General features: G+C 56.3%; 1 protein-coding gene across 2 annotated transcripts; it reads left to right on the forward strand.

Moving 5' to 3' along the window:
* The first annotated feature begins 807 nt into the window (after nt 1-807).
* Nucleotides 808-25,501, forward strand: NRBP2 (nuclear receptor binding protein 2). 2 transcript variants are annotated; one of them, XM_054984612.1, is made up of 18 exons: nt 808-1,254; nt 8,035-8,157; nt 8,358-8,459; nt 8,913-9,002; nt 9,523-9,563; nt 9,660-9,769; nt 13,093-13,116; nt 13,497-13,580; nt 13,689-13,744; nt 13,960-14,055; nt 14,752-14,884; nt 14,989-15,091; nt 15,218-15,268; nt 15,458-15,593; nt 16,942-16,995; nt 18,439-18,502; nt 21,254-21,309; nt 21,837-25,501. In XM_054984612.1, exons 1-18 carry the CDS (start codon nt 1,117-1,119, stop codon nt 21,903-21,905), a joined length of 1,530 nt encoding a protein of 509 aa, XP_054840587.1. In that variant the 5' UTR covers nt 808-1,116; the 3' UTR covers nt 21,906-25,501. The 2 variants fall into 2 exon arrangements, with proteins under 2 accessions (XP_054840587.1, XP_054840588.1); XM_054984613.1 differs by having other exon boundaries at nt 922-1,254; nt 9,660-9,754.
* The last annotated feature ends 1,618 nt before the right edge of the window (nt 25,502-27,119 follow it).

Consider the following 27,119-nt stretch of genomic DNA (forward strand, 5'->3'; position numbering starts at 1 on the left):
GCGGGAAGCCGCCTTTCCCTCGGGGCCTGGGCAGAGGCGGGGGGGGGGGCGCCTTCGGGGCAAGAGCGCGGGAACGGAGCGGAGCGCGGGAACGGGGGGGGCGCTCCGCTCGGCCCGGCCTCCCCGAAGGGGCTCCGCAGACGCCGCCGCCGCAGCGGGCAGGGTGGGGCGTGCCCAGGGGCGGGGGCCAGGAGGAGCCGAGCCGAAGGGGCGGCCTGGCCCACTCGGCTCCCCGCCCGGAGCCCAGAGCCCGCGGAGGTCGAGCCGGGCCTGGGGCGACCCGACCTCGGGGGTCCCTAGATCTAGACTAGATCTAGACTAGATTACTGCAAAGCACTCTCTGTGGGGCTGCCCTTCAAGACTGTCTGGAAGTTGATACGGAATGGTGCGGCCAGCGTGCCGGCTGGAGTGGGCCGTGGGGACCACGTCGCTCCCGCCGTCGTCTTCCATCTGCGCTGGCTCCCAGAGTGCCTCCACCAGGCCCAGTTCAAGGTGCTGGTCCTGACCCCTACGGCCCCGTAAGGCTTGGGGCCAGGGCGACTCCCCCTGCACCCGCCCCGAAAGCAAGCGGCGCTCCGCTCCGGCCCCACCGCCGGGCCGCCCTCCCTCCTCCGCCCGGCTGCCAGGCGGGGGGACCCCCGAGGTCGGGTCGCCCCAGGCCCGGCTCGACCTCCGCGGGCTCTGGGCTCCGGGCGGGGAGCCGAGTGGGCCAGGCCGCCCCTTCGGCTCGGCTCCTCCTGGCCCCCGCCCCTGGGCACGCCCCACCCTGCCCGCTCCGGCCCAGCCTTCCCCGCCCGGGGGCACGGCCAGGGGCTGCCAGGCCCCGCGAGTCCCTCGGGGCAGGCGCCGCATCGGGCCCGCCGCCCCTGCCGTTGCCAACGGGGCCCTCCTGCCTCCCTGCCCGGGAGGGCGAGCGGGGCAGCCCGCGGGAAGGAGCGCGCGGCGGCCAGCAGAGCTCCGCGCCGGCCCGGCCCGGCCTCCCAGCGGTCCCTCCAGCGCCCGCGCCGCGCCGCTCCGCGTCAGGCGCCGGCCCCTCCCGCGGAGGCGGAGCGGCGGGCGGAGCGTGGCCGTGGGCCCCGGCGGGGCGGGCGCCGTCGGGCCGCGGGCGAGGCAGGCATGTCGGTGCCGGCGGGCGAGGCGGAGGGGGCGGCCGGGGCGCTGCGGCCGGCGGGCGCCTCGCAGGAGGAGAGCGAGGACGAGGGCGAGGTGCTGGAGGAGAGCCCGTGCGGCCGCTGGCAGAAGCGCAACGAGCAGGTAAGGCGCAGGCTGGCGGGGCGACGGGGCGCGCCGGCCAAGGGGCCGCGGCCAGAGGCTGCCCCGAGCCCACCCTTGCGCTGCTGGACGGGGAGCGCTCGGAGGCGCGGCGGAGCGCCCGCCTGGCCTGGCCTGGCCTGGCCTGGCCGGACCGCCCACCCGCCTCTTGGCAACTGGCGCCGGCGGGGCCTTCTGTCGTGCCGCCGCCCCGCCGGCTCTGCCCTTCTCCCAGGCGCTCGGCAGGCCCTGCGCGGGGGCTGGTGCTGGGGGGCAGCGAGGAGGCCCGGGCCGGCCCCTCGGCTCGCGTGCCCGAGGGCTGCCCTGCCCGGGCGAGCTGCCTGAACCGCCGCCGCCGCCCACAGTCCCGGGCCCGACGGGGCGGCTTGTCAGTGGGGCGCGGCAGAGGCGGGTGCGGCGGCGGAGCTCCAGCCTGGCCCGGCCGTCCGTGCACCTCCCTGGCCGCGCCCCGCAGGCCGGCAGCGGGGGGAAGCCGGGCGGTGGAGTGCGGCCTGCTTGCAGCCCTGGGGAGGGACGGCCCGTCGCCGCCGCGGCTGGGCTGGTTCCTTCGCGAGGCTGCTGGAGGCGCTTCCCCAGACGCAGTTCTGCGCAGCGCCCTTGGCTGACGGGCCGCCTTTCTCCGGGAGCGTCAAGGCGGACTCCGCGGTGTAAAGCGATGCAGTTCAAATGGCAGGAGAAGTCAAATGAGCACTGCAGGAAGAAAAGGGGTCACAGACATTAGAAACAGCGAAGAACATCAGCATCAGACATGGAATGTCAAACTGTGCAAGAAAAATGGCGCTGTGAAAATAGGTAGTGTGTGGCCCCCGCAGTGGCAGGGTTGGTCTCTTTATCAAAGCGCCTTCCGGGACCCTCTCATTCGCCCACGGCCCTGCTCGCTTTATAAAACTGCCTTCCCAAACCATTCCTGCTTTACACAGTTTGCAGAATGACACAAGTGCGGGAGCCACAGTAATACGGCACGAACATGAATCGGCAGTACCAACACGCACCCTGGTAGGCGGTCACAAGAATCTCTGCCTCCAGCTGCCACCAAAGCGGAGCCAATGGGGGGGGGGCAGCAGCAGCATTACACGCAACAAGGGGGGACCACCCAGCTCAGTAAAACAAGAAAGACCGCCTGCTCAAAAGTCAGTCCTCTTCGCTCCCCAGAAAGGGCCCTTAGAATGGCAAGCACAACCTGCCCCTTGCGCATACCTGGACCTGGTGCCTGGGGAGCAGATGGGGGAAGGGCCTTCCAGGGATGGGGGGTGCCACATCAGAAAAGGACCTGGAATCAAGCCCTGGAGAAAGGGGGGACCTGCCACTCTGTCCAGCCCCCCCCCCCCCCGCTGCAGCAGTCTGGGCCCACGACGCTCAGCTCCCCACAAGAGGCTGAGCTGTGCAAAGGAGATCCCGGGCTGGAGAGGAAGGTGGGGGCCAGGACAGAGGGAGGGGGTTGCGGGAGTCCTGGCCGCGCTCCCTGGAGAGCAAGAGTCAGGTTGGGAGTTGCCTTGACCCCCCCCGGCCCCCCCCCCCGCGCATATGAGGCCAAGCAGATCTTGCATCTCCTTGACCGGGGGAGGGGGGATCAGGTGCCGCCTCCGTTGCATAGTCATGGCTTGAATCACTTGTGTGCCAGTAAATCGATATATTCTCATGTAGTATCCTAACCTGTGCAAGGCTGACCGGTTGGTCAGGAGTAGCAGCAGAAGTTCAGGACTGACTCTTGACAAGGCAGTTCCTTAGTGTAGCTAGGATAGGGCAGGTCTGTTGTTCTTTACTTGCATGCACTTCTGTTTTTAGCATGATGGCAGGTGTAGCTGCCATTAACAACAACAACAACAACAACAGTTGATTCATATACCACCCTTCAGGATGACTTAACACCCACTCAGAGCGGTGTATAAAGTAAGTCATTATTATCCCCACAACAAAACACCCTGTGAGGTGGGTGGGGCTGAGAGAGCTCTAAGAGAGCCCTGACTAGCCCAAGGTGGAGGAGTGGGGAATCAAACCCGGCTCTCCAGATTAGAGTCCCGCGCTCTTAACCACTACACCAAACTGGCTCTCTTATGACATTCCTTAGAAAGTTTTAATTAGAGTTATCAAGACTATCCTAGTTCAGCTGGTTCTAATTTGAGTAATTAATTTATTCAAATAGTTTTCTTTCGAGGACAATCGCGTGTTAAAGTGAGAGAGGTTTAACTGTCACCTTCTGTGTAGCAAGTACTGATTTTTGTGGCGTGAGTTTTTTCTGGATTCCGAGGGTTAATTTGCACCTGCTTATGTTTGCTAAGTTCTTGCCTAATAGAAAGAGTTATGATGTGTTTTAAGTAAAAGCATCAGTGCAAAGAAGTTCTCTGTTTGTTCTGCTGCCAAAAGATTGGCCATCAGACCGATAATATTTCATCAGCCTGCAGGAGATAAATTTCTCTTAGCGTCTCTTAGCAGACCTAATTGGAGTATCTGGTGCTTCACTGATCCCAGTGAGACTTTAACTCTCCGAGAGCTGAATTCAGGGGAGACCTCTAGATTGGGTGTGCACAACGTAATCTGTCAGCCTTACAGACCTCCCTCCGGGGTGGGCAGCATGAATGAGGTCAGAGGGGGCTTGAAGTGGAGTGCTTTGTCTCAGACTTTTGTGAGTCTCAGAAGCTGGCACCAGTTCCTAGCATTTGGTGTAGTGGTTAAGAGCGTGGGACTCTAATCTGGAGAGCCGGGTTTGATTCCCCACTCCTGCACTTGAATCCAGCTGGGTGACTTTGGGCCAGTCACAGCTCTCTCAGAGCTCTCTCAGCCCCACCACCACCTTACAAGGTGTTTTGTTGTGGGGATAATAATAGCATCCTTTGTAAACTGCTCTGAGTGGGTGTTAAGTCACCCTGAAGGGTGGTATATAAATCGAATGTTATTATTATTATTATTATCCCCACTCTACCCTTGTCTGCCACCTCGTGTTATAGCCACAGGCGCTCCCCAGCATCTCCACAAGGGAGCGGATTGGGGTGTTCCAGAGCTCTTTCCATGAAACAAATGCAGCCTTCCAAGTGGTTTTCTGTGGCAGACATTATTTGCTTCCAGCCTCTCTAGCACTGACTGTGTACTTCAGTGTGTTGGTTGTTAAGCCCTGGTAGTGGCAAATCTTCACTGACGGGGAGGTGAATGAGCCAGTGGGACCACCTGCCACCAGGCAGAGCTCTGTCCTGGAGGAGCTGTCCTCTCGTAAAGGGCCTGCCTGCTGCAGCAGAGTCCCTCCTTTCCTCGCCGGAGGCTTCTGTGCGGCTTCCCTGCTGTTCTGCCCAGGCTGAGCATCCTCTTAGTAAAACAGGCGAGATCTCTTCCTTTCCTTTGCCCAGCCTCTGCCCCGTGGCAAGGGCCCCTGAAAGGACTGCCAGGGCTGCTGGCCGGGGGCAGGAGAGGTGCTAGTTGTCGCAGGAGAGGCTGCTGGGCGTGCAGAAGAGTGGCTTATCTTGCTTGAATGTGGCGCTCGAGCCAGGCTTATCAGAGCCACCTGCTCTCGAGAAGCTGTGGAGAGAGGGAAGGGCTTTGTGTGTCCATCCCCAAAGCTTTCCGCTTTCTGTGCTAGAGAGACGAAGCCTTGAGTGACCGCTTCCCGTGTGGGCCTCCCTGTGCGGAGCTTTCTGCCACCTGGCACTTGAGGACTGGTTGTGGGGAGGTCGGCCTGCTTTGTGTCTTGCCTGTGCTGCATCCTACAGGACCCCTCTTGGTTCCCAGGCCTGGTGTGAGTCCTGCAAAGGGGTGGCGGGGGGAGGGGGGAGGGACGCAGGGCTCCGATGCAACTCATAGGCACCGCTTGTCTCCAACTGGCTGCAACTGTAGGTTCCGGTGGGGCAGCCGTGTCAATCTATTGCAGTCAAGCAGAAGTCCAGAGAGAAGGTGGCCAAAGATCCCTCCCGTGCCTCTGTAATGGCAGCTCTGGGATCAAGGGGCATCTGGGTACCTGGTTCCACCTAGGGATGGGCGGTTCACCCCCTGGGCCTCTAGGCCAGATGCACCCATGGCCGAGCAGTTTGCATGACTACAGCTTTGTCCCAGAGCAGCAGTGGTGCCCAGCTGGCCTTTCATTAGATGATCAGCCAGGGCGGCCTGCAAAAAGAAGGAACAGCTGGAACTAGCCCTGCCTGGGAGGTCTTTTGGACTCTCGGAGGGGTACTGTGCAGTGCTTTACTTGCATGGCTCAGGCCCTTCCTCTTTGGCTCCTGCGGTGATGCTGCCAGGGAACTGCCTGGCTTTTTCAGTGAGAAGAGGAGGGCACACCCACTGGGGAGGGCCCTTTGCGTGCTCTTTGCCTGTGTGACGCCCCAAACTGCTGGGATGTTGATCAGGAGCTGCAGGGGATGGACAGGCTGCCCTGTGGAAGCAGAAGAGCGAGGGGAGCGAACGGAGGATAGAGGGGGAGGCCTTGCAGCCGTTGACAGCTGCAGAAGCTGCTCTTGGTATCGGCACATGACAAGGATCGCCTTGTTTGATAGGGATTGCTGTCTAATAAGACGATGCTTATTTTCTGTTCAGTTTTCAGTAAATAATTTCTAAGTTCCGTCACAATGGAAGCCATCACTGCCTCCTTCATGTGTGTAATGTTTTGCCATGTAAACATTTGTGTGTGCTTTATTTCAGCCATTTAAAGTGGAGTTTGGAATGTATGTTTACTGTGGTTAAAAATGCAGGCCTGTAAAGCAAGGAGGAGGGGGTGGGTGGGGGGTGAAACAGGCTGTGATCAGATGTCGCTGTGCCGAGAGGGGGATGGAGGGGACTGCAGAGCAGCCTGAGCTGTTCCGAGTGGAAGAGTTCCACGTGGTGTTCAAGTGTTGATCAGGGCTGTTCTCAGGGAAGATCTGTACCTATCTCGAAACCATTATGCTTATGAAATACTCTGAAACCAATATGCTTAAGTGCTTATAAACAAACTCTATTTCTGTTTAGCAAAGCGTCTGTTTTATCTAGAATATCTTCTTCCTCATAGCCACCCCCCATGCTGAGCGTTCAACCATTCTACCAAATTTAACAAAGCCTTCCTATACTACAAGTCAAACTGAGAGAACTAAGGTGAGGGCCTTTGGTGGCCACAAAAAACATTCCAGGAACACTAAGGAAGGCAGTGAGGCCGGATAACGCAGGTCTCATGAAGGGGAACAAAACACCACAAAGTCTCTGAAGTGGAGATGCAGTCCTCAATTCCTCTGGGTCTTCTTGTTGGATATCAAGCTTCTCGCTAACTCTTTGCACACCCAGTGGCTTGTAACCAGTTCCTTGCATTCCGTCATGGAAGGGGCTGTGGCTCAATGGCAGAGCACCTTCTTGGTGAGCAGGACATTCTGTGTCCAATCTAGGGCAGCATCTTCAGTTCAGAGGATCAGAGAGCAAGTGACAGAAAGACCCTTCTCTCACAGGGACCCTGGGGAGCCCCTCCCATCAGCTATAGGCGATAGGACTGAGCTGAAGAGAAGAAGGGTTTACGCTGCTGTAACGGGATCTCTTGCCTGTGTCTGAACTAAGCTTCCACTACTCCAAAGGAAAGATTTATCTTTTCTTTTGGATAGTGTTCAGCAACTCGTTCAAGACCTGTCAAGCAAAATTGTTCTTTGAACCGTTTGCTTATTAGTACATTTATTTGTAAAAGGTTCGTTATTGCTTTGCCGCTTCTAATCAAAGACACTTGTTAAGAGTTTATTTCTTTTATTGAAAATACACTCTATTTTTTTAATGGAGCAAGTAGTTAAAAATATATGATTATTAATATAAGTCGTACAAAAATAGAACACAGAAAGGCAAGCAGAATTAAATTTGCTAACATTTCCTAACTAACCCTTAAGTTTAAAATAATCAAAGTTCTTACAAAATGCATTAAGATTTTCATAGCCTACGTTGCAAAGATAAGAATCTCACCTAATTTGCATGAGATCTCTTCCAATCAGAACTCTTAACTCATTATCTAGATTAGCATGTTTTATAGGTTATCATTTGCAAACATCTAAGATGTTCTCACATAATAGCATAAGCAAACTATGATTGGTTTAATGCTTCGTTGAATATTCATAATTTCTATTGTATAAAAGTTTAATTAGCCAAAAATGACGTTATAGCTAACGTTGCAAAACAGAGCCATAAATCCGTGAGAAATGACAGGAAGAGTTAAGATACTAGGTCACTCTTGGTCCAGTCTCTGATAAAGAAACATTAATCTAGATGGAGGCCACTATTTTTAATTAGCTGTCAAAAAATTAAAGCGCACCTGTTTTAGCTACCTAACACTCTTAAAAAATGCACAGACAGTTCATGAAAAGTTTAAAAGTTCACCTAGAATACAAGCCATTAGTATGTATTAGCTTAGTATTGATTAGTATAATGTGCTTTAATCTATATATTACAACACTGCTTCTGAACATGGAGGCTCTGCTTGGCCATGGTAGCTAACAGCTATTGACCAGCCTTTTTAAAAAGCCATGGATGTATGACAGTGGTCATGGGCACGGTTACAGTGGCCTTGAGCTCCTTCCAGAATAGGCAGAGTAAGTTGTGAGAATTAATGTAATTTGCAGAATATAAAAAGGCCACGGAATCCAGCTTTCCCACGTGGAATTTGATCCCTTGGGTGTTCAGTATGACTGTTCCTTGCCTAGTGGGGCAGTAAAGTCAGGAGCTTTGCCTAGAACGTTAGTGGCTGTGATGGAGGGGGGGCTGTTGCTTTGGGTCTGGTGACCCCATCCGCACCTTATGTCCCCCCCCCCATGTGTTGACCCTAGTGTGTCTTCCCTTCAGGTAAACCAGGGCAACATGCCGGGTCTCCAGAATGCTTTCCTGGCCATGGACACGGAGGAGGGCGTGGAGGTGGTGTGGAATGAGCTGCAGTTTGCTGACCTGAAAGCTTTCAAGGCTCACGAGGTGAGGACGCCTACTCCCCCCCCCCCCCCGCCCGGAGAAACAAAACAGTGTCCCAAGGCCCAGCTTAGGTGGGGGGTTGGATGCTCAAGGCTGCCACACAATGTGGCACTTTCTCCTGGCCAGTTCCTCCCGCTCACACATGTCGCCATGCCCCTCCCCTGATGTTCCCACACGCGCTCCCTTCTCTGGTTTTCCTTCAGGAGAAAATCAAGACCATGTTTGAGCAGCTGGTGGTGGTTGAGCATCCCAATATTGTGAAGGTCCACAAGTACTGGCTGGCCATGAAGGACTCCATGGCCCAGGTGAGAGAGAGTGGAAGGAGCCCTGTGGGGGGTGCGGGGAGGCCCATCCCTTGCTCTTCCCAGGCTGACGCATGGAAGAGGGACGTTCCCGTAACAAAATGCATCCAGGCAGCTGGACTGGGAAGGAGCCCACAACTCCCTACTGTGACCTTGGGAGTGCTGAGGCCATTAGGGAAGAAAAGCTTGGGCTAGCTGGGCCCCCTTCCCAGTTGCTATGCTTTAAAAAGCCATCTTTGTCAAGAACCCTGTGTAGGACACGGAGCGGTTCCGGCAGTAGGCTAGATATTGCTCCAGGAAAAGTGTGGCGGGTGGCAGGGAGAACCTCGCTTTCCAGATGGCCGCAAGCCTGAAGAAGAGTCCAGCTAATTAAGTGTCTTTCGGCGATTGATTCTCGAAGCAGTGCTGGGTTTTAATGTGGCTTCTGGCGCTCACTGCCCTTTTCTCCTGCCAAAGGTGATCTTCATCACGGAATACGTCTCTTCGGGAAGCCTCAAGCAGTTCTTGAAGAAGACTAAGAAGAACCACAAAGCCATGAATGTCCGGGTAGGACCCGTCTCCTGCCCCTTGGGGCAAGTCAGGAGAGGAGGTGGGGAGTGGGCCAGGTTTTAAGAGGACGAAGGCCCCTTCTTGGGCCCAGTGCAGGAGGTGTGGAGGAGCCGGGGGGGGGGGGTGCGGGGAGACGTCTGTCCTGGGGAAGCAGCCCCACTTGCCAGGGGGCAGCTGGAAAGCATGCAGGTCAGGCTGTGGGGGTGGGAGGGAGGGAGAAATGCTTTCTACGGAGGGTCTTTCCAGAGGGAAGGAGTACCAGGCAGGGGAGGTGGCGTCCTTTTCCTTCTGGCAAATGCTAGGCGCTGCCCCTCTCCCCCCCCGCTTCCTGCAGCCCAAGGGCCAGGCCAGGCCAAAGCTTCGCCCGTGTCTGCTCACCTGGGCACCGAGCCATGTCGAGAGGCCTCTGCTGCCGGCGAGGGGGAGGCCTGCCCGTAGCCCTGGGCCTCCTGGGTGGGTTTGGCTGGGCAGGGTGTCCTGAGCTGAGCTCCTTTCTGTCTGCTTCCCCCTGCTCCAGGCTTGGAAGCGCTGGTGCACACAAATCCTCTCTGCCCTCAGGTAGGTCCCCGGCCTCTTCTTCCTCTTGCCCGACCCTTCCTCCCAGGGGCTCTGGCACCAAACGGCTCCTCCGTGGCCTCTCTCCCTCTCCTGCAGCTACCTGCACGCCTGCGACCCTCCCATCATCCACGGCAACCTCACCAGCGACACCGTCTTCATCCAGCACAACGGCCTCATCAAAATCGGGTCAGGTATGCTCCAGAAAGGTGTGTCCTGTTGCGCCCCTTGACGGAATAGTCAGGGGCTGCGGGATTTGTGTGGTTGTATTGTGGGCACCATCTGGATCAGTGAACAAAGCCCTGCTTGCCCCCAAGCAGCCGAAAAGTGTGTGAAAGTTTTGGGAGTTGCGTCCACCACATCAAAGTGCAGCGGAGAGCCAGGGGCTGGTGCAGCGGAGACGTGCTGCCGATGGTTGTCTCGGGGGCTAATAATTGCTGCTCTGGAAGCCTTTTCGTGCAAACAGGGAATGTAAGGGGGCCTGAATAACAACAACAACAATAATAATAACAACAGTTCATTTGTATACCAACTTTTTGGACCAACGAGTGCCCCACTCAGAGCGGTGAAGAAAGTCCGTGTTGTTGTTATCCCCACAACACAGCTGGGGAGCTGGGCTGAGGGGGGGGGTGACCCAGGGCCACCCGCTGCGCTCAGGACAGGAGTGAGAGTCGAACCAGCAGAGTGCTGACTCGCAGCCCAACCGCTTAACCGCTATGCTGCAAATCAGCGGGAAGGGATTGGCTTTTCTCAACTGGGGAAGCCCGCTGAACTGGGTCTTGGAAGGGGAAGCAGAGATTAAAGCTTTGGCCCTACAAAATAGGTTGAGAAGCTCGGTGGAAGAGAGCTGCACCCTGACTTTGCTAAGTTGTTAAGGGGGACTGTACGTGCTTGTGGCCAAGAGCTGAATGCTCACCCAGAGCCTGGGGTGTGTGTGTGTGTGTGATCCTGGCCGAGGCTCCCCAGGGAGTAAAAGAGAGGGTGCCTCGTGCCAGGCCCTGGACTTGGGACAGAAGGCCCTGTTGGCTACTCGCCTGGCAGCCCCACCTTGAAACATGACCCTGCTCTGGCACAGAGCACATGTTTGCATGCAATTGCCGCAGGGCATCTACTGAGGAGCTTCAGCAAGGAGAGACCACTGCTGGGGTCCAGTTGCATGGGAGAGGTTGCCCCCCTCTTGACGAAGAGAACAAGCGGGATGGAAAGAGAACTGCTGTCAAGGAGGGAGGGGCCCTGGCTCCTTGGAAGACCCTTTGCTTGGCGTGCCGGAGGACCCAGGGCCAGACTCAGCCTCTCCGGTTGGAAGGGCCAGGCAGGAGGTGCTCTGCCTCAGCCCCTGGAGAGCAGCTGCCGACCTGAGCAAGCAAAACTGGCCTTGGTGGACTGACCGGGCGGGGACTCACTCCGTGGAAGGCAGATGCACGAGGGGTCCCCTGAAAGAGCTGGTCTGAAGAGGCTGAGCCAGGAACGAGCTCTGAGGAGGAAAGGAGGCCTCCAGGACTGAGGTGACATGCTTGCAGTCCTCGTTTCCTTTCGGGGAGCAAAAAGGGCCCCCGGTGGGGGGTTCCACCTGGAAAGCCAGGCAGCGACAGACCAGAACTTCTCAGGGGGCTCAGGGTGGCCCGTGCAGTTTGGAGGACCTACCCAAGCAAGCGAGGTATACTAACCCGAACTTTGTTAAACAAATTGTGTTGGGTGTGATTTCGGGGGTGGGGACGGGGACGGTTGAGAGAGGATAGCAGGCCTCTTGAGGGTATCGTCAGCCAGGGGCCCTGGCTGCCTCTGCGGCCACGTGTGAATTTGTCTCCGAGAGCGGGGTGGGGGCTTGGCGCTGCTCCTTGTGTGGTGGTGGGGTGAAGGCTTCCTGGGACTCTGGGGCACAGGAGTGTTTGCTGCCAAGGGGACCGATCAAGGTCCTCCTTCCTGGGAGACCTACCTGGCACTTCACAGGGCAGGATCAAGGCCGAGAGCGGCTAAGAGCGAAAGCTCTTCCTTTGGAGGATGGGCTGAAGGTCAGTGTCCGCAGCAGGACGGGGGCCGGTACTCCCTGTTCCGCCCTCGGTCACAGTCCCGGAGACGGAAAGAACTGTGGCTGTTGGGCAGAGCGCCCTGGGGAGGAGAGGGCGCCACTTTCCTTTGCTCCTGCCCTTCTAGCAGCTTAGCGGGAGCCTTTCCTGGTATCCGTTCGAAGGAAATTAGCACTCTGCAGTCTAAAAGTGCACTAAAAATGGGGAGGTGTAGAATTGCCCTTCAAAGGGGATGGATTATTTGAGGTGCCTGAAAAACTGTCACACGGGCCTGGGGCCCGTTTTGATTCCACCCTTTCTTCCCCCCCACCCCCCCACCCCGCTTCCATGGTGTGTCAGCCTCCTCGATGGCCACTCACACCAGTGTGATGCGTTCTTCCTCCCGCCACTGTGCTGGGGTGGCTACTGACAGTTCTCTGCCTTGGCAAAGGCCCCACTCCAAGCTGTGGGGGAACGGAGGATTTGGGGTAGGTTATGCAGTGGAAGAAGATGAACGAGGTCAGATGCCACAGTGACATTAGTGCCCAGGGACGTGGCAGCCTTGGAGGGGGCGCGGTTCCTGCTGGTGCTTCTCCAGTGAGCCCATCCCATGGCAAACCTGCAAGCGGCACAGGAGGCACCTCCGTGATACACCCTGTTTGAGTGGCAAAGGTGAAACAACAGGGGCAGACGACGAGGGCAGGATGGAAGACCCAGATCCTTCACTGTAAGGCTGTCCTTCGTGGTCAAGGCGGCAGGGTGGAAAATGAGTGCTTTCACAGCAAGTGCCGTCCAATAACTGGATCTTACCAGGGCCAAGGAAATGGGCAAGTGGCAGAATTTAACTTTGCTTCTGACCCAGTTCAAAGACCCAAATGGCCCAAAACCAGTACATGAAATGGTGCCTCATTTCTGTTCCTCCATTAAGGCCCAGCTCTGTCTCCCTCCTTTTTTGGACGTGCCCCTGATATCAGATGTCATGTCTTACTGATATCAGATGAAGAGCTGTTGGTACGTTGCAGCAGGTATTATCTTTTGGTTTGTTGGTCTCTGTTATTGAAAATGTGGGCTGTATAAATGATTGCTTATATTTTTGCCCTGACCTGGATAGCCCAAGCAAGCCCGATCTTGTCAGATCTCAGAAACTGAGCAGGGTCGACCTTGGTTAGCGGTTCGATGGGAGACCTTCAGCGAAGACCAGGGTCATGGAGGCAGGCAATGGCCAACCACCTCTGTTAGTGTCTTGACTTGGAAACCCCAGCAGGGGTCGCAATGAGTCAGCTATGATTTGATAGCACTTTCCAGCACGAACATATTTTTATATTTATTTCCTGCTGTTCTATGTTTTTGTTGCTACTTTATGTTGTCTGGCATTCATTGAGAATTCCATTGACTAAAATCACTGTTGCTGATAGCTGCCTCGGGAACCAGTTTTCTGGTGGGGGATATTAGAGTAAACCATCCTACACGTCGTCTTTTTCTCTTTCGCATATTCTGCATCTCATCATGGATGGATTCGCCCCCAGTTTGGCACAGAATCTTTGCAAATGGTGAGTGATTTTGCTTCCAGCCTGCCTGGGCTGGGTGGTGTTGGCGCTGCTCCCGTTGCACAACCCCGCAGTGTCCAGACTCCTTCTCTTCCTCCCCTTTGCTTGAGGGAGGGATCTCTCTCAGGTGTCCCTTTCCGGCCTCAGGGACTGAAGAGTTAAAAGGGAGTATAAATTAGCATGCAGGCAAACTTAGTTTTGGGCGGGGAGATGCAGCCTTTGGGGAGAGCCCCCTTCACCCCACCTCCGGCGGCCTCCTTCCTCCCTCCCTCCCCGACCCCCTCAGGGCTGGGCTACTGCTGTGCGGCTCCTTCCGAGGGACGGCATTCTGGCCCGGTCCATCGGCCCCTGATGCGCTCTGCTCTTCACTTGCCTTCCCGCAGCCATTCCTGCTGATCTCCACAGCCCCGTCTGTGCTGGCCGAGAGGAGCCCCACAATCTGCACTTCTTCCCCCCGGAGTACGGCCGTGAGTGTCTGCCCCCTGCTGTGGGGGTGGGGGCTCCTGGCAGTGGGGCGGTGGCTTTGCTGCTGCTGTGAAGCAGGCCTGTGGCTTTGACTCTGCTTGGCTTTGCAGATGTGGCTGATGGGACAGCCGTGGACATCTTCTCCTTCGGGATGTGTGCTCTGGAGGTAGGAAGGAGGGACCTGGTATAGTCCCCCATGTCTGGGCTCGGGATAGCTCAGGGCGGGGGGGAGACTTCCTTCGGAGGGGGCTAGCTCTGCTCCACCACTGCTGCAGGAGTTTGGCCCCGGGCTGCTCCAGTGGAAGGGCTCCTCCTCTCTCTCCACCTCTGCTCTGCCCCAGTTGCTTCTGCTTGGCCTGCTCAGACAGCCTCTCCCCACAGATGGCAGTGCTGGAGATCCAGTCCAACGGGGACACGTGTGTGTCTGAGGAGGCCGTTGAGCGAGCCAGGCGGTCTCTGGAGGACCCCAACATGCGGGTGAGAGGAGATGCTTCCTGCTGCCCAGCACCACCCGAGGGGTGGGGAGGGGGGGCTCTGCACAGTTCTGCCGCTCTGGCCCGGGTCCTGTCTTGGCTTTGCTGGGGAGTGCCGAGGGTCTCCCCGCCCCCGCCCCCAGCTCTCTGAGTGTAGCCTTACCCGGACCAGGTGCTGGCCCGCAGAGACCTGAACTCTGGCCACCTTGCCTGCTTAGACCGACGTGCTCCTTGTGCTGTGAGTGCCAAAGCAGGCAGGCCTAGCCGGCAGGGGGTGTTCTGGTGGGACTGGCGTGCCTTCCTCACAGCCTGCCCTGACTCGCGTGTGGATGCCTGAATCCTGGGGTACCAAATTAGGGCACCTGAGAGAGACCTGCTTTCTTTTTTGCCTTTGTCAGTCCGGGCTGGCCTGAACCGTGGCTTGGTAGAGGTGCTGGTCCTGGTCTGCCGCCTGAATCCACGAGGCTGCATTAGGCCCTCTGTCTTGCCCCGCCACGTCCACTCCACTCTGACCGCTGGCATCTTCCTTGGGGAGGAGCGGCCTTTTTCTGGCTCTGGCGGGGTTGGGATGGCGGCCTGCTGCAGAGGAGGCCGATGTGCTGCCCCTGAGCTGGAGCCCCTTCTGGCCGGCCTCCTCCAGCCCTTCGGAGCAGAAGGGAGAACTGCCTCTGCTAATGCCCTGCCTGCCTGCCTCCCCCAGGAGTTCATCTTGGGCTGTCTGCTCCTGAACCCTGACAAGCGGCCCAGCGCTCACAGCCTGCTCTTCCACCGCGTCCTCTTTGAGGTCCATTCCTTGAAACTGCTGGCTGCCCACTGCTTCATCAGCAACCAGTGTGAGTTGGGGGCCTGGGGGGGGGGGCAGGGTGCTGAGAGGGCACAGCTTCCAAACGGGGGCCTTCCTGCTTAGACCCCCTGCCCTCCCCTGCCTCTGCTGCAGACCTGATGCCTGAAAATGTGGTGGAGGAGAAAACCAAGAGTCTGGACCTCAACATGGTGATGGCCGAGATGCAGCGCAGGGGCCGGCCACCTGTGCAGTGGAGGTGAGAGCCAGGGGCAGCTGGGGCTGGCTTCCCTGGGGAGGGGGGTGCCGCTGCAGCCACCCCAGGCTCGGGAGCTGCCTCTGGGCCTCCTAGACTTGCTCACTGCCCTGTGCCGTTTTTTTCCAGGTACTCCGAAGTTTCTTTTCTGGAGCTAGACAAGTTCTTGGAAGATGTGAGGTGAGCTTGTGCACATGCTTGGGAGAGTCTGGGATCGTTCCCCCCCTCGCAAGACCAAGGGAAAGGATCACCCCCCCTTGCCCTGGAGCGAGAGCCCTGCCTGGGCCCGAGCAGGAGGCTGATGGGGCAAGGCCTTGGCCCCCGTCTTGCTGGCGGCCTGGGTTGAGTTTCCTGACCTGTCTTTGCCAGGAACGGCATCTATCCCCTGATGAACTTTGCTTCCACCCGGCCCCACACGCTCCCACGGGCAGCCCCCCAGGCCTCCGAGGACCTCCAGAACACCACGCCCCCTACGCCGGAGCCCTTTGACGTGGAGACAAGGAAGGTAGGAGCAGCCAGAGGGGGGGTCCCTTCCCAGCACATGCGAAAGCCCCATTCCCCACCCTGGCCCTTGGGAGCACCACACATTGCGGGCAGCTGCTGAAGCTGGGGGCACAGGAATGTCTCACGGGGGCGGGGGGGCGGTCTGTGTGAAACTGGGCAGGTCCGTGTTCGAATCCCCCCTCTGCCATGAAACTCCTTGGTTGACTTGGGCCAGTCACTCCCTCTGTCTCAACCTCTTCTGCCTCTCAGGGTTGTTGAGATCATAAAGTGGTGGTGGTGGGGGGGGGGGGTAAGGATTCTTTCTCCTGTTCTGAGTTCCTTGGAGAAGGGTGGGATAAATAGCTGGCCCATGGAACAAAGCTGGGTCTTCCTGTGGAGCAAGGGGTGGAGCTGGCCCTCTTTGTGCCCCACCCTACCCGTGCAGGTCAGTTGACCTCGGGCCATTACTTGCAGAGAGGAGTGTGGAGAAAGGAGTGCCCCCCCGGTCCCTGCCCAGGTGGCCCAAGCAGGGGCCTGAGGGGCCAGGCCAGGGCAGGCACTGACGGGGCGAGGCCTCTGGGGCGCCTTGTGCCTGTCGTCATCTCCTGCGCCGTTGCCGTTGCCGTTGCCTTGAGGGGTCGTGGGTAAGCTGCCGGGGTGCCGCCCCCCGCCCCCCCGCTCCTGTGCTGCTTGCTGGAGTGGCATGGAGGGGGGGGGGTGCGCTGGGTGGCTCCACAGCTGCAGCTTCCCCTCTGAGTGGGCGCGAAGGGACTATGCTGAGCACGAGTTCAGTTTGTGGGAAGGGGATGCGGGAGGGGGACACAGTGCACCCCCCCTCCAGTGATGCCCTGCTTCTGGAAACCTGCTTCCCACATTTGGCAGGGTAGAAAGGCCCCCGCTCGGTCCCCAGGCGCCTCCCCTCCAGTGGCCACCCTCCTTTTCATTCTCTCTCCCCCCCTACCGCACGGGTGAGCCCTCCAAGGAGAAGCCAGGCTGCCTCTGCTCCAGCCGGCCGAGGGGCTTCTTTGGTGAGGACGGAGGCTGCTGTAGTCTGAGATGGCCTCCTTGGCAAGTCTGAGTTCTTAGGGGCAGCTGGAGCCCTCCCCCCACTGCTGCCACCATTCCTCCCCGTGGCCTTCTGAAGGCACGAAAACGTGTCAAGAGGATGGTTGGGAAGAGACCATCGTGGTGCAGAAGGAGCAGGATACAGTGGCAGGAATACCGAACTCATTGGACGTGCTAAGAACATTGCGCCACATGCACAGGGGGTGCTGTGCTCAGGCATGCCCAAAGGGCCACGGTGCAGCTGTGCCCCCCATGCAGAGGGCGGGGCGTGGGCTGGTCCTGAGGAACGTCTCTGCCTCTTGCAGGTGGTGCAGATGCAGTGCAGCATGGAATGGAGTGAGGAGAAGGGCCAGTGGCACGTAAGTCTCCGGGGGCCCTCTGAGCTGGGGGGGGGCAGGGGGGGGGCTCTGGCAAGGCAAGCTCCCCCAGAAAGCTGCAGGGAAAAGGAATGAACAATCCCCAGGCCTGTCAGTAGGGGAGAGGCCTCTGTTTGGGCCTCTGGCCATCAGCCCAAGGAAATACAAGTCTGCCTGTCTGTCTTTTCTGGTGGAGGAAGGAGCACAGACTGGGAAGAGGTTTGGGTCTTGCCTGTTCTCTCTTGCTTCTGCTCCCTCCTCTGTCGTGGCAGGCCTTTGCCACTAAAGACCACTTTTCTAAAAGTATACTTTCAGTAACTTTTTTTTTTAAAAAACGGAATATTTTATTTACATTAGAAGAGAAACTCTGTTTTTGGATATGTTTAGTGTAGTGGTTAAGAGCAGCAGGACTCTAATCTGGAGAACCAGGTTGGATTCCCCACTCCTCTCCTTGAAGCCAGCTGGGCGACCTTGGCTCAGTCACAGCTCTCTTAGAGCTCTCTCAGCCCCACCCACCTCACAGGGTGATTGTTGTGAGGATAACAATAACACATTTTGTAAACCGCTGTGAGTGAGTGTTAAGTTGTCCTGAAGGGCAGTATATAAATCAAATGTTGTTGTTGTTGTTATTATAAATTGATACATCATCAATATATTTAATTTTAAACATGGCCAAGTCTGTGGATACTTAAAGCAAGAGCCTAGAGCCATTAACATACAAGACAGGAGTTTTCACAGCCCTGAAGAATGCTCTACTAGGTTTGCAGAAAAATTGAAATCTTAAAAAAATACATTGGGGGTTTAAAAATCCTAAAACAATAGAACAATAGAAACGGCATATGTAGTTTTAAGAAACCAGTGCCCTCAATGGGCGTTGCTAGGCAACCGCATAGTGTTGTCAGCCTTCGGGTCTGGGTTTCTGACAGTAAAAGGCAGGGGGGGGGGGCAGGTCCCTTTCCAGGCTGCCTTGGCCTTTGACGGAGGACTCATTGGGGCCACGCCCGGCACAGCAACCACTAAGCAACTTGCTGCCACCTGACTTGTGTTGTAGTGGTTTCAGTTTCAGTTGAGGATCTGGAGTCCCAGGTTCAAATCCCCACTCGGCCATGGAAGGTTGCTGGGTGACCCTGGGCCAGTTACATATTCTCAGCTTAACGTACCTCGCAGGGATTTGAGAATAAAATGGAAGAGTGTAAGTTGCTTTGGGTGCCCACTGTGGAGAGAGGTGGGATATAAGTGAAGTAAATAAATAATCAATATAGCTGGAGATGGGCGGGGGGCAAAAATAGATACGTGGGTGGGAAGGAGAGAACGAAGCAGGGAAAGGTTGCCGGGAGGGGAGAGAGAGAGGAAGTAGTCTGGGGGGGGGGTTTGTACAGGAGAAAGATTCTCAAGGTGCTTAAAGGAAATAACACTGCGCTCTTGTTCCCCCCCTTGCCCTCCCAGCTCACTCTCCTCCTGGTCCTGGAGGACAGGCTCCATCGACAGCTCAGCTACGACCTGCTCCCAAGTGAGTTGGGCTCCTCCTTGCTTGCTTCCTCCCAGGGTCAGTCTCCACCCCACCCCCAGGAGCTGCTGGGCATTGCCAGCCGCCCCTTGTGTGTGAGGCTTTGGCTTACACTTGCTGGTTGGCACTTTCTGTAGCATAGAGAAGCCCCCTCCCTGCATAGGGAAGCCCCCCCCCCCCCGCCTTGCTGGGCATCCTTCTGAGAGCCAAGCTACAAGTGACGCCTGACACAGGCTGGACACTTGTCAGCTTCCCTCAAGTTTTGATGGGAAATGTAGGCGTCCTGGTTTTGCAGCTTGGCTCTCCATTACAGCGGCGAGACCAGGACGCCTACATTTCCCATCAAAACTTGAGGGAAGCTGACACGTGTCCAACCTGTGTCAGGCGTGACTTGTAGCTGTTCACCCCTCCCCAGCCTCCGCTTCTGAGTCCTCCGGGAACGTCACTTTTCCTTGGAGGCCTTCCGGAAGAGATGGGCGGCCAGCCATTGCTAAAAGGGGGTCCTGAGGATGTCACTCCCAGGGGAGGTTTTCCCCTGAGACCTTTTGATAAGTCCTAGTTAAAAAGACTTCTGAAAGCACGCAGCAGCATCTGAGGTCCAGCTAGCCACCCCCCCCTCCTCCTTTCTGCAGGTATTTAACCTGGGTGGGACGAGAGGCCTGAGCCCTTGGGCAAAAGCTAAAGGGCTCTTTCCCTGGAACCAGGGATCGTCAGCTTGGTGAACTTTGCAAGCCCAGATTTAGTGGGTTTTTTTTTTTTACATGTTAGATTTTGTAATTTGGAAAGTTTCTTTTTTGTAAGGTGCTTTGGGTCCCTATATGGAGAAGAGTGGCCTAAAAGTGCTTGAACAAAGTGTGGTTTCCTACCCCAAAGCCCCCCTGGCCACAGCACAGGCTGCCAGGGTTAGGGTATGCCAAAGAGGTGGAATTTTTGAATGCTCTGGATGTTGCCCCACAGCAGCTGGTCACAGAACCGAGCAGAGGGGAGGCGACCCTGGACTTAATCCTCAGTGGTGCTGCCCGGGACTTAGTGCAAGGCATGGGTGTGGTTGGACCAATTGGAAGAGTGGCCACAATGGCAACAAATTCAATTTATACGTGTGCGGGAAAGTGCCAGGAAACGCCAGCATGATCATCACATTCGCCTCCGAAAGAGGAAACTTCTCTCAAGTGAGGAATGTGGGAAAAAGGAAGGAAAAAGGAACTGTCAAGAGGGTCAGATCTGTCAACCATCCTTGAGCCTCAGTTAGGATGTATACCACAGGTCAAGGAAGGTGGTATGTAGTCCAAGGGGCCACTACTGGGTGGAATTAAAGGAGTACTAAAGGAGGAGCCGTTGACTCCCGATCAGTTCACTGGCCTTCATGGCTGAAGATGGGGGCGGGGGCGGGGGGGGGCGGGGGCAGAGTCCTGTTCCGGAACGGGTGTTTCCAGGAAGGGAGGACTTGTGGGGCAACCAGTGGCAACAAGGGAAGGAAACGTATAGGTAGAGTGCAAATGAACAGATCGCCCGGCCAGACAGGATCCACCACAGAGTTCTTAAAGAACTCAAAAGGGAATTTGTTGATCTTCCAACTAAGAGATGTCACAGGTCCCGAAAATCAGCCTCTGTACTGGAGGACGGGAGAGTGGACAATTTAACATCCTTCTCTAAAAGGGGATCCAGGAAGTTGCAGGCCAGTTAGCTTAATATCTGCTCTTGGTAAATCGATGGAAAGCATTATTAAAGATAGAATTGTCAAGCGTACAGAAGGGCACGCCCTGCTGAATGCCCTTTTAGAGTTCTTTCAAGTGTCAATAAACATGTGGACAGGAATGAGCTGGTAGACATCGTTTATTTAGGTTTCCAAAAGGCTTTTGACAAAGTCCCTCATCAAAGACTTGGGAGCAAAATTCACAGTCATGGGATAAGAGGACAAGTTGGCTAAAACCCAGGAAGCCTTAATGTGGTCTTAGCAGTCCTGGGTGACTGTGGCCGCAGGCCAACTTTCTGCAGGAATGGCCACAGCTGGCACGACGACTGCAGCTGTAAAAAGCACGCCTCGCCCCCCCCCCCCCGTGGCCAGGTGTTTCTCCAGGGACGAGGAGGAGTCTGGGACAGCCCCCGACTGTGCACCTGCTCTTTTTGGGTGGTGGAGGACACAAGCCCAGCTGGAAAAGATTCTGCACCAATTCGTGTATCATATATACAACCAGTCTGTGGCCCTCTTTCTTGTCTGGATTAAGTTTTGCTTGTTCATCCCCATCCGGTCCTGCACTGCCCCCCCCAAATGGTGAGCATTTCCACAGCCTCCCTGGAAATAGAAAGGAGATGGAAGAGGGCAGTTCATTCCAGTTCTCTGAATGATCTCTCCCAGCAGTTTCCTGTAGATATTAACCAGCAGGGGTGGGGGTGCCAGAAACCCAGGAGAAGAGCCAAGTTCCCCAGCTCATTTTCCAAGACCCGCCTTCTAGAAGGACAGGAATGAGCAGAGTGCTTCCAAGGCCAGTTCACGGCAGGTTGGTCCAGAAGGTGACCAGTGTTGGTGGTATCAAAATGTCTGGGGGTTCCTGGGCACCCAAGAGGAATTCCCCTCCCACTCCCCTCCCCAGAAGAGCAGCTGTCGGGGCAACCAAGGTGGCCTCTGTGCTCCGTCCAGGGTGGAGGCCAGATGCTAACCCTTTTCTTCCAGAAACATGCGGGGAACTGCCAGCAGCCCAGATCCCTGCACCCTCCCCTGTTATCCTCCCCCCATTCATTATCCGTTCTCTGCAGCTGACTGTCCAGGGGACCTGGCTGCCGAGTTGGTGCATTATGGATTCATCCGCTTGGTGAGTGCTTCCTCCGGCTTTGTGCAGGGGGGGGGGGAGGAGGAGGGCAAGCCGGCTGAGCTGCCCCCCCAGCTCTGCTAGCCCAGGGGAGGAACACGCGTTTCTGAGCTCTCTGAAGGGAGGGCAAATCCTAGAAGGGGGCTGGACTGACCTGCTGCAGCCAGAATAAGAGGTCTCCTGGCACCTCCCAGGCTGACCAGCGCACTGAGGCGGAGGCTTCCGTGAGCCAGAAGCTGCTTTGCTGAGTGCCTGTGGTGTGCAGGGGGAGGAGTTCTGGGCACCACAGCACCAGGTGGCTGGGGTCCTAAAGCAGCTTGGGGGCAGATTTCCCCAAGCGAGATTGCTGGCAGGGAGCCATGGGCTTAGGAGGCACTGGCAGTTGGGGGGCAGCAGAGGGGGAGAGACTGGAGGTCCCTGCCAGCCCTGTGATGCTGTGAAAGAAGGCACGTGTTTGTGGGATGTGGGGCATGGCATGGGGGAGGGAGGGGGGGCCTGTCTTCCTCACTCTCGCTCTCGCTCTCCTCTAGGATGACTGTGAGAAGCTTGGCACATTCCTGGAAAATGCATTCCATCGGCACCAGCTGGCTGCATCCTGAGTCGCCCCTGCTAGCAATGAGGTTTTGGGCAGACACCCCCCCAGCCTCAGGAGTGGGGAGGTGGGAAGTCCCCTCCGCCGCTCGCTCGTTCGCTCGCTCTCCATGCAAAGGACACAGACGGCATGAGGCCTCTCCGCCACTGGGAAGGGGTCTGTTTTGCTTGGGGTGGGAGGCTGGCAACAGTCAGGGACTGGGACAGGAGTTGGGGCAACCTCTGAAGGAACCGGAGTTCTGTGGTGACCCCCAAGTTCCTTAGCCCCCTTCAAGGGAAAAGAGCTGTTGCCAAAATGCCCCCTTGTGGGAAACCTCTCCAGCTGCCCACTGACCTCCTTGCTCTGGGCAGTGGCCTCAGGCCAGAATGATGTTGCGGGGCTGGTGGGAGCCAGGCCAGCACAGCAAAGCCCCGGCATTCTCAGTGGGTGGCTTCATGGGCCTAGCCCAGGTCAGCCCTGTTGTCCTCCCTGCTAAATCCTCACTCTTGGGCGGCCAAGAGCAAAATCCTGCTTGCTAGAGCTTCAGAGCCATCTGAGCTGCAGGGAACAGAGGCGGCCCCAGTTGCAGCACAGCTTCGCTGCCGCCGTGTTGAGCGCACTGCTCTTGGCTAGGCCTCTGCCACACCCGGGTGCCGTGTGGCGGTTGTGCTGCACCATCCTGGCTGCTGCTGGGTTTTCCTTGCATGTTCCATATCGTAGACAGTGCCTGTGTTACGCTGAGCCTTTGACGCAGTGTGGACTGTGCTCAATTCCCCACATGGCCTCCTGACATCACCCAGCTTGCCAGCGTCTCTGGTAGCAACTGGTCCAGTTAACTCATCACAGTATAACGAGCCCCTGGGGGCAACCTGTAACCCACTGCCTCTGCCAGCTGGCCTTGTTCCGAGCTTTCCCTGGAGCTAAGAAGGTGCTCCTGAAAACCAGGCCAAGGGAGAGGCCAAGGGAGAATTCTTCCCTGTGCTCCAGAGCAAGGGGAGAGTCGGGCCTGCCCTGGCTCCCCTGGGGCCTTTCCTGCTTCCTTTCCCCTGGAACAGCAAGCGAGTCTCGCTTAGCCACCAACAGCCATGCCTAGTAGGGTGATCAGTTGACTCCCACCGTGATTTCACCGGTGGATTTTCTGCCCAGTGCCAGGCGGATCCATGGAATAGGACCTTGGGGAGAGAAAAACATCTCCAGTGGGTGTTGGGGATGGATGTGAGAAGGGGAATGCCAAACCCCCAAGGTCGGCTGCCCAGCAAAGAGAGCAGGCTGATGGACTCTCGCCAGGAGCAGCCACTAGCACGGGGTCCTTCCCGTGGGTTAAATGGGATGCACCAGGTGCACACCCCTCGCAGGTGTACCACTTGTCCCCCGGGCATAGCAAGCCATGCCAATGCCCTGCATGGAACCCAAGTCCTTTTATTGCTTTGGCTAGGTTTGACTCTGTGGTGGGCCTGCCCTTGTGTTGTCTGGCCTGCTGCCGCCTTGCTTTCTCACCCACAGGCCTGGGCAGATCCCGGTGCCCTCTGCATGTAGAAGCAGGGAGACTCGGGACCACAGTGGGGGATGCTTCCGGCACAAAGAGGCCTGGACTTCACGGAGGAGGAACCCCTGCCTTGCGGCGGGGCTGGCCCACTCTGTGGGCTGGCAGGAGGCACAGTGCCCATTAGCCCACGCCGGGTTTCCTCTGAAACCCGCCACTCACTGAGCCCCACCTCCTGGACTTCCCTCCAGGACTTCCCAGAACACGAGTGGTCTTCCTGTAGAAGCCGCCCCCTCCTAGGGCCTGCTGCTGCTGCTGCTGCTGCATTTCCCCATGATCTGTTGGGCGTGGCAGAAGGGCTCCGTGGCTTAGTTTCGTGGCTCGGCTCTGGCTGTGTATGCTCAGCTTCACTCCCCAGCAGCCCCAGTCAAAGTATTTTGGGCAGGAGAGCTGGAGGGGGCCTGAGGGGGCCTGTTGCTAGTGGGAGCTGGCTGTGTGCAGCTCGGTGTGCCCTTCATCTTGCGACGAGTTGTGTTATTCACGCCCCGTCCACAGGTCTCCCCTGAATCCGGCTCCCGGAGAGTCCAAGCCTCGTTAGCTGAACACAGCTGCAGATTCTCCGGTCAGGCCTGCTCAGGAAGCTGAGAGAGACCTTCTCTCCTACAGGGCAGTGAAACGTTATTGGTCAGACCTCAGATCTTTTGCCCACAGAACAAAGAAAATTTCTTCGAGTTAATATTAAAGCATAACTCTTTTTTTCTTAAGCAAGAACTTAAATAAAAACAGGTGCAAATTAATCCTATGTATCCAGAATAAGTGCATGTGATAAAAACCAGATCCCTGACATTCACAAAATATGGATAGCCCAGCTATTCTAATCTCATCAGGTCTTGGAAGCTAAGCAGGGTCAGCCTTGGTTAGTACTTGGATGGGAGACCTCCAAAGAAGTCTAAGATTGCTACACAGAGAAAAGGATGGCGAACCACCCCGGAATGTCTCCTGCTTTGAAAACCCCATGACGGGTCACCATAAGTCAGCTGTGACATGATGGCCGAGAACAAAAAAAACCCCTTAAACTTTGCTAAATACATAATTATTACAGTTCTCTTAAGATGGAGATCATAAAACTGGCCCCTAAATGAAAATGAGTAGTGCCAGCTGAACTAAGATACATCTTGATAACTCGTTAAAACTGCATTTCCTCGTTTTTTCTTAAGCATTTCCTAGTTACGCTAAGAAACTGCCTTGCTAAGAGTCAGTCCTGAACATCTGGTATTGCGCCTGACGTTGCATCAGAACATACCGACTCACAGACATACGAGCGTTTCAGGTCATGACTGTGTGACAGTCAGCTGTGGTCCCTGGAAGCTCGGACCCAAAGCAGTGTATATAGTTATTGTCTCCTCTATTTTGTCCTCACAACAACCCTGTGAGGTGGGGCAGGCTGAGAGTATGTCACCCAGCAAGCTTCCATGGCAGAGGGGGGACTCCAATCCTGTCAGTCTAACACGCTGAGTCAAGTCCAACACCGGGCTCTGAACTCCACCCGTCTCTGGAAGAGTTCAAGCTGCTAGTGCATGTAGTCTGGTTGAAAGAGTGCACCAGGCTCCCACCTCCCTTGTTCTAAATGAGGGGGGTGGGCAGTAAAGCAATTTCTAGGTTCATGGAGGAGGGAAAGCTCTGTCCCAGTTAGCTTTGGCCTCCCCCCCCCCCATATCTTTCAGAAGTGGGGTTCTGGGAACATGAAGCTCTCCCTTGGTAAGAGGAGGGGAAGCCATGCCATGCTTTGAGGCAGCCTTTGGAGTTCAGGACGAGCCATGATTTGAGAAGGCAGCAGCTGCGATTCAAGGGAGGAATCTTACCCTGGTGCATGGCTAGATGGGAGGTGAAGAGCCAAGTGGAAAGAAGGGAGCTGGCTGGGGTGATTTTAATCTGAACAACAGACCTGGAACCCATAAGACAAATTTGTCTTTCTCTTTAGACAGAAGTTCAGGCGAAGGAGGATGTTCATAATCATATTTGCTCTTCTGTGCTCAAATCCTGCAATATGGTGTGATCTTATGTTGTTCTGCTGCTTTTTATTGTGTGAGAGCATCCATTGTATACCATACTCTCTAATATAAACAGTTCTCTTTCTGAAACGACTGTCATTTGGTCACTATACCCACAATAAGCTTCCTTCTTGGGCTAACATTTACCAAGGTACAAGAGAAGCAGGGAGCTACTACTTGGTGGACAATATCTCTAACCAGGACGGTTTCAAGACTTCCTCCTGCCTCCACGTTGACTGAGGGTCAAACTCTGTGTGCAGGTTTTTAAAGAACTGAGTCTGGCTTCCCAGACCAAACTCGGGTTCCCGCAGCCTTGCAGCAGCTGTGGCAAATGGCTGTTAAAAAATAAAGGAGGGCCCAATTGACCTCTGTGGCGGAACGGGCGCTGGCTCTCAGTCCGGGCAACCGAGCCGCCGCCAATGGCCTGCCAGCCCCGCTATCCGCCTCCCACCGCCCCTGGTGGGCGTGGCTCACCCTCTCCGTCGCTGCCACCACTCACTGGTTTGTACACTGCCTGACTGAGGGGCAGTGAGACCCCTCTGGCTGAACTTCTCTACTGGGAGGTGAATTCCCCCACTCTTTGGTTGGGCCCTGGAGAACTGGCAACCCACCAAGGTCTGGCCTGATCAGTTTTTCCCGGGCTCCCTCCCTCCTTGTAGCGTGCCAAGTGGGGGAGGTTACGTAGTCAGAGCACCACAAGGTCCTTTATATTCAAAAAAAGTATAATTTATTGACTATATACAGAGCACTATATGCAAAGCAGGTAAAGGCACCACACACAGGGGTAGACCCCCCCCCCCCCCGTTCAGAACTCACAGGGCAGAAAATCACACTGAGGAGAACCGCCGCCTGCTTTCCCTACCCCACTGTCCCCTGCTCTGCCTTAAAGGGCTGGGGGGGGGTCTGAGGGAAGAAGGTTCCCCCTTTATTCCCTTTCTGCTGCCTCCCAGGCCCGCCACATTTAGGGCCCGGGCACCCGGGTCTCACCCCGCAGCAGGAGCCTCTCCTTCTCCAACCAAGAAGGGTGACTGACATTTTTTCCCCTCAGGATCGGCTGAGTCTCTCCATTCCGGCTCCACCCCTTATTTTTCCCGCCCTTTCTTGGCCCCGGTGCAGCTGGGAGTTGTAGTCCAGGAAGAAGGGCGTCCCACACCAAGACTCCTGCAGGCCCCTCCCTGCCCCTTCAGCCCATCAAACCTCAGGGGGAACATCCCCCCCCCCCCACTTTAAAGACAGTTTAACAGCAACTGTCACTCATTTCACCCCTGGTAACCATTTTGTTGCAACCTCAATGCCACTGCAGGGGAAGAAAGAGCTCCCGCCTACCCTTCAAAGCTATTTCCCTTCCTTGAAATAGCCTGGGGGGAGGGTATTGTTGGGAAAAGCAGAGAGATCTTGAAGGACACTGGACTCCCCACTTTCCATGGAGTTTGTCTGACCCTTGCAGACTCGGTTAAGAGCGTAGGGGTTATACTGGATCCAGTGCTGCTACTAGAAAAACAAGTTAAGGCAGCGGCAAAAAATGCTTACTACATCCTCGCTCTAGCCTGGAAGATGGCTTCTTATCTCGACACGGCTGACCTGGCCATTTGGATCCATGCTATGGTAACATCAAGGCTTGACTATTGTAATGCTCTACACATAGGTCTCCCATCTAAGTTAACTAGGAGGCTCCAATTAGTGCAAAACGCTGCAGCTCAATGGTTAG

The sequence above is a fragment of the Eublepharis macularius genome, chromosome 7, assembly GCF_028583425.1.
Source record: "Eublepharis macularius isolate TG4126 chromosome 7, MPM_Emac_v1.0, whole genome shotgun sequence".
NCBI lineage: Eukaryota > Metazoa > Chordata > Lepidosauria > Squamata > Eublepharidae > Eublepharis > Eublepharis macularius.

Excerpts from the sequence above, each read along its gene's own strand:
- NRBP2 (XM_054984612.1), top strand. The coding sequence starts at position 1,117 with ATGTCGGTGCCGGCGGGCGAGGCGGAGGGGGCGGCCGGGGCGCTGCGG. Across the intron at positions 1,255-8,034 it reads GGCAGAAGCGCAACGAGCAG|GTAAACCAGGGCAACATGCC; the intron begins GTAAGGCGCAGG and ends TCTTCCCTTCAG. Across the intron at positions 15,269-15,457 it reads AAGTTCTTGGAAGATGTGAG|GAACGGCATCTATCCCCTGA; the intron begins GTGAGCTTGTGC and ends TGTCTTTGCCAG.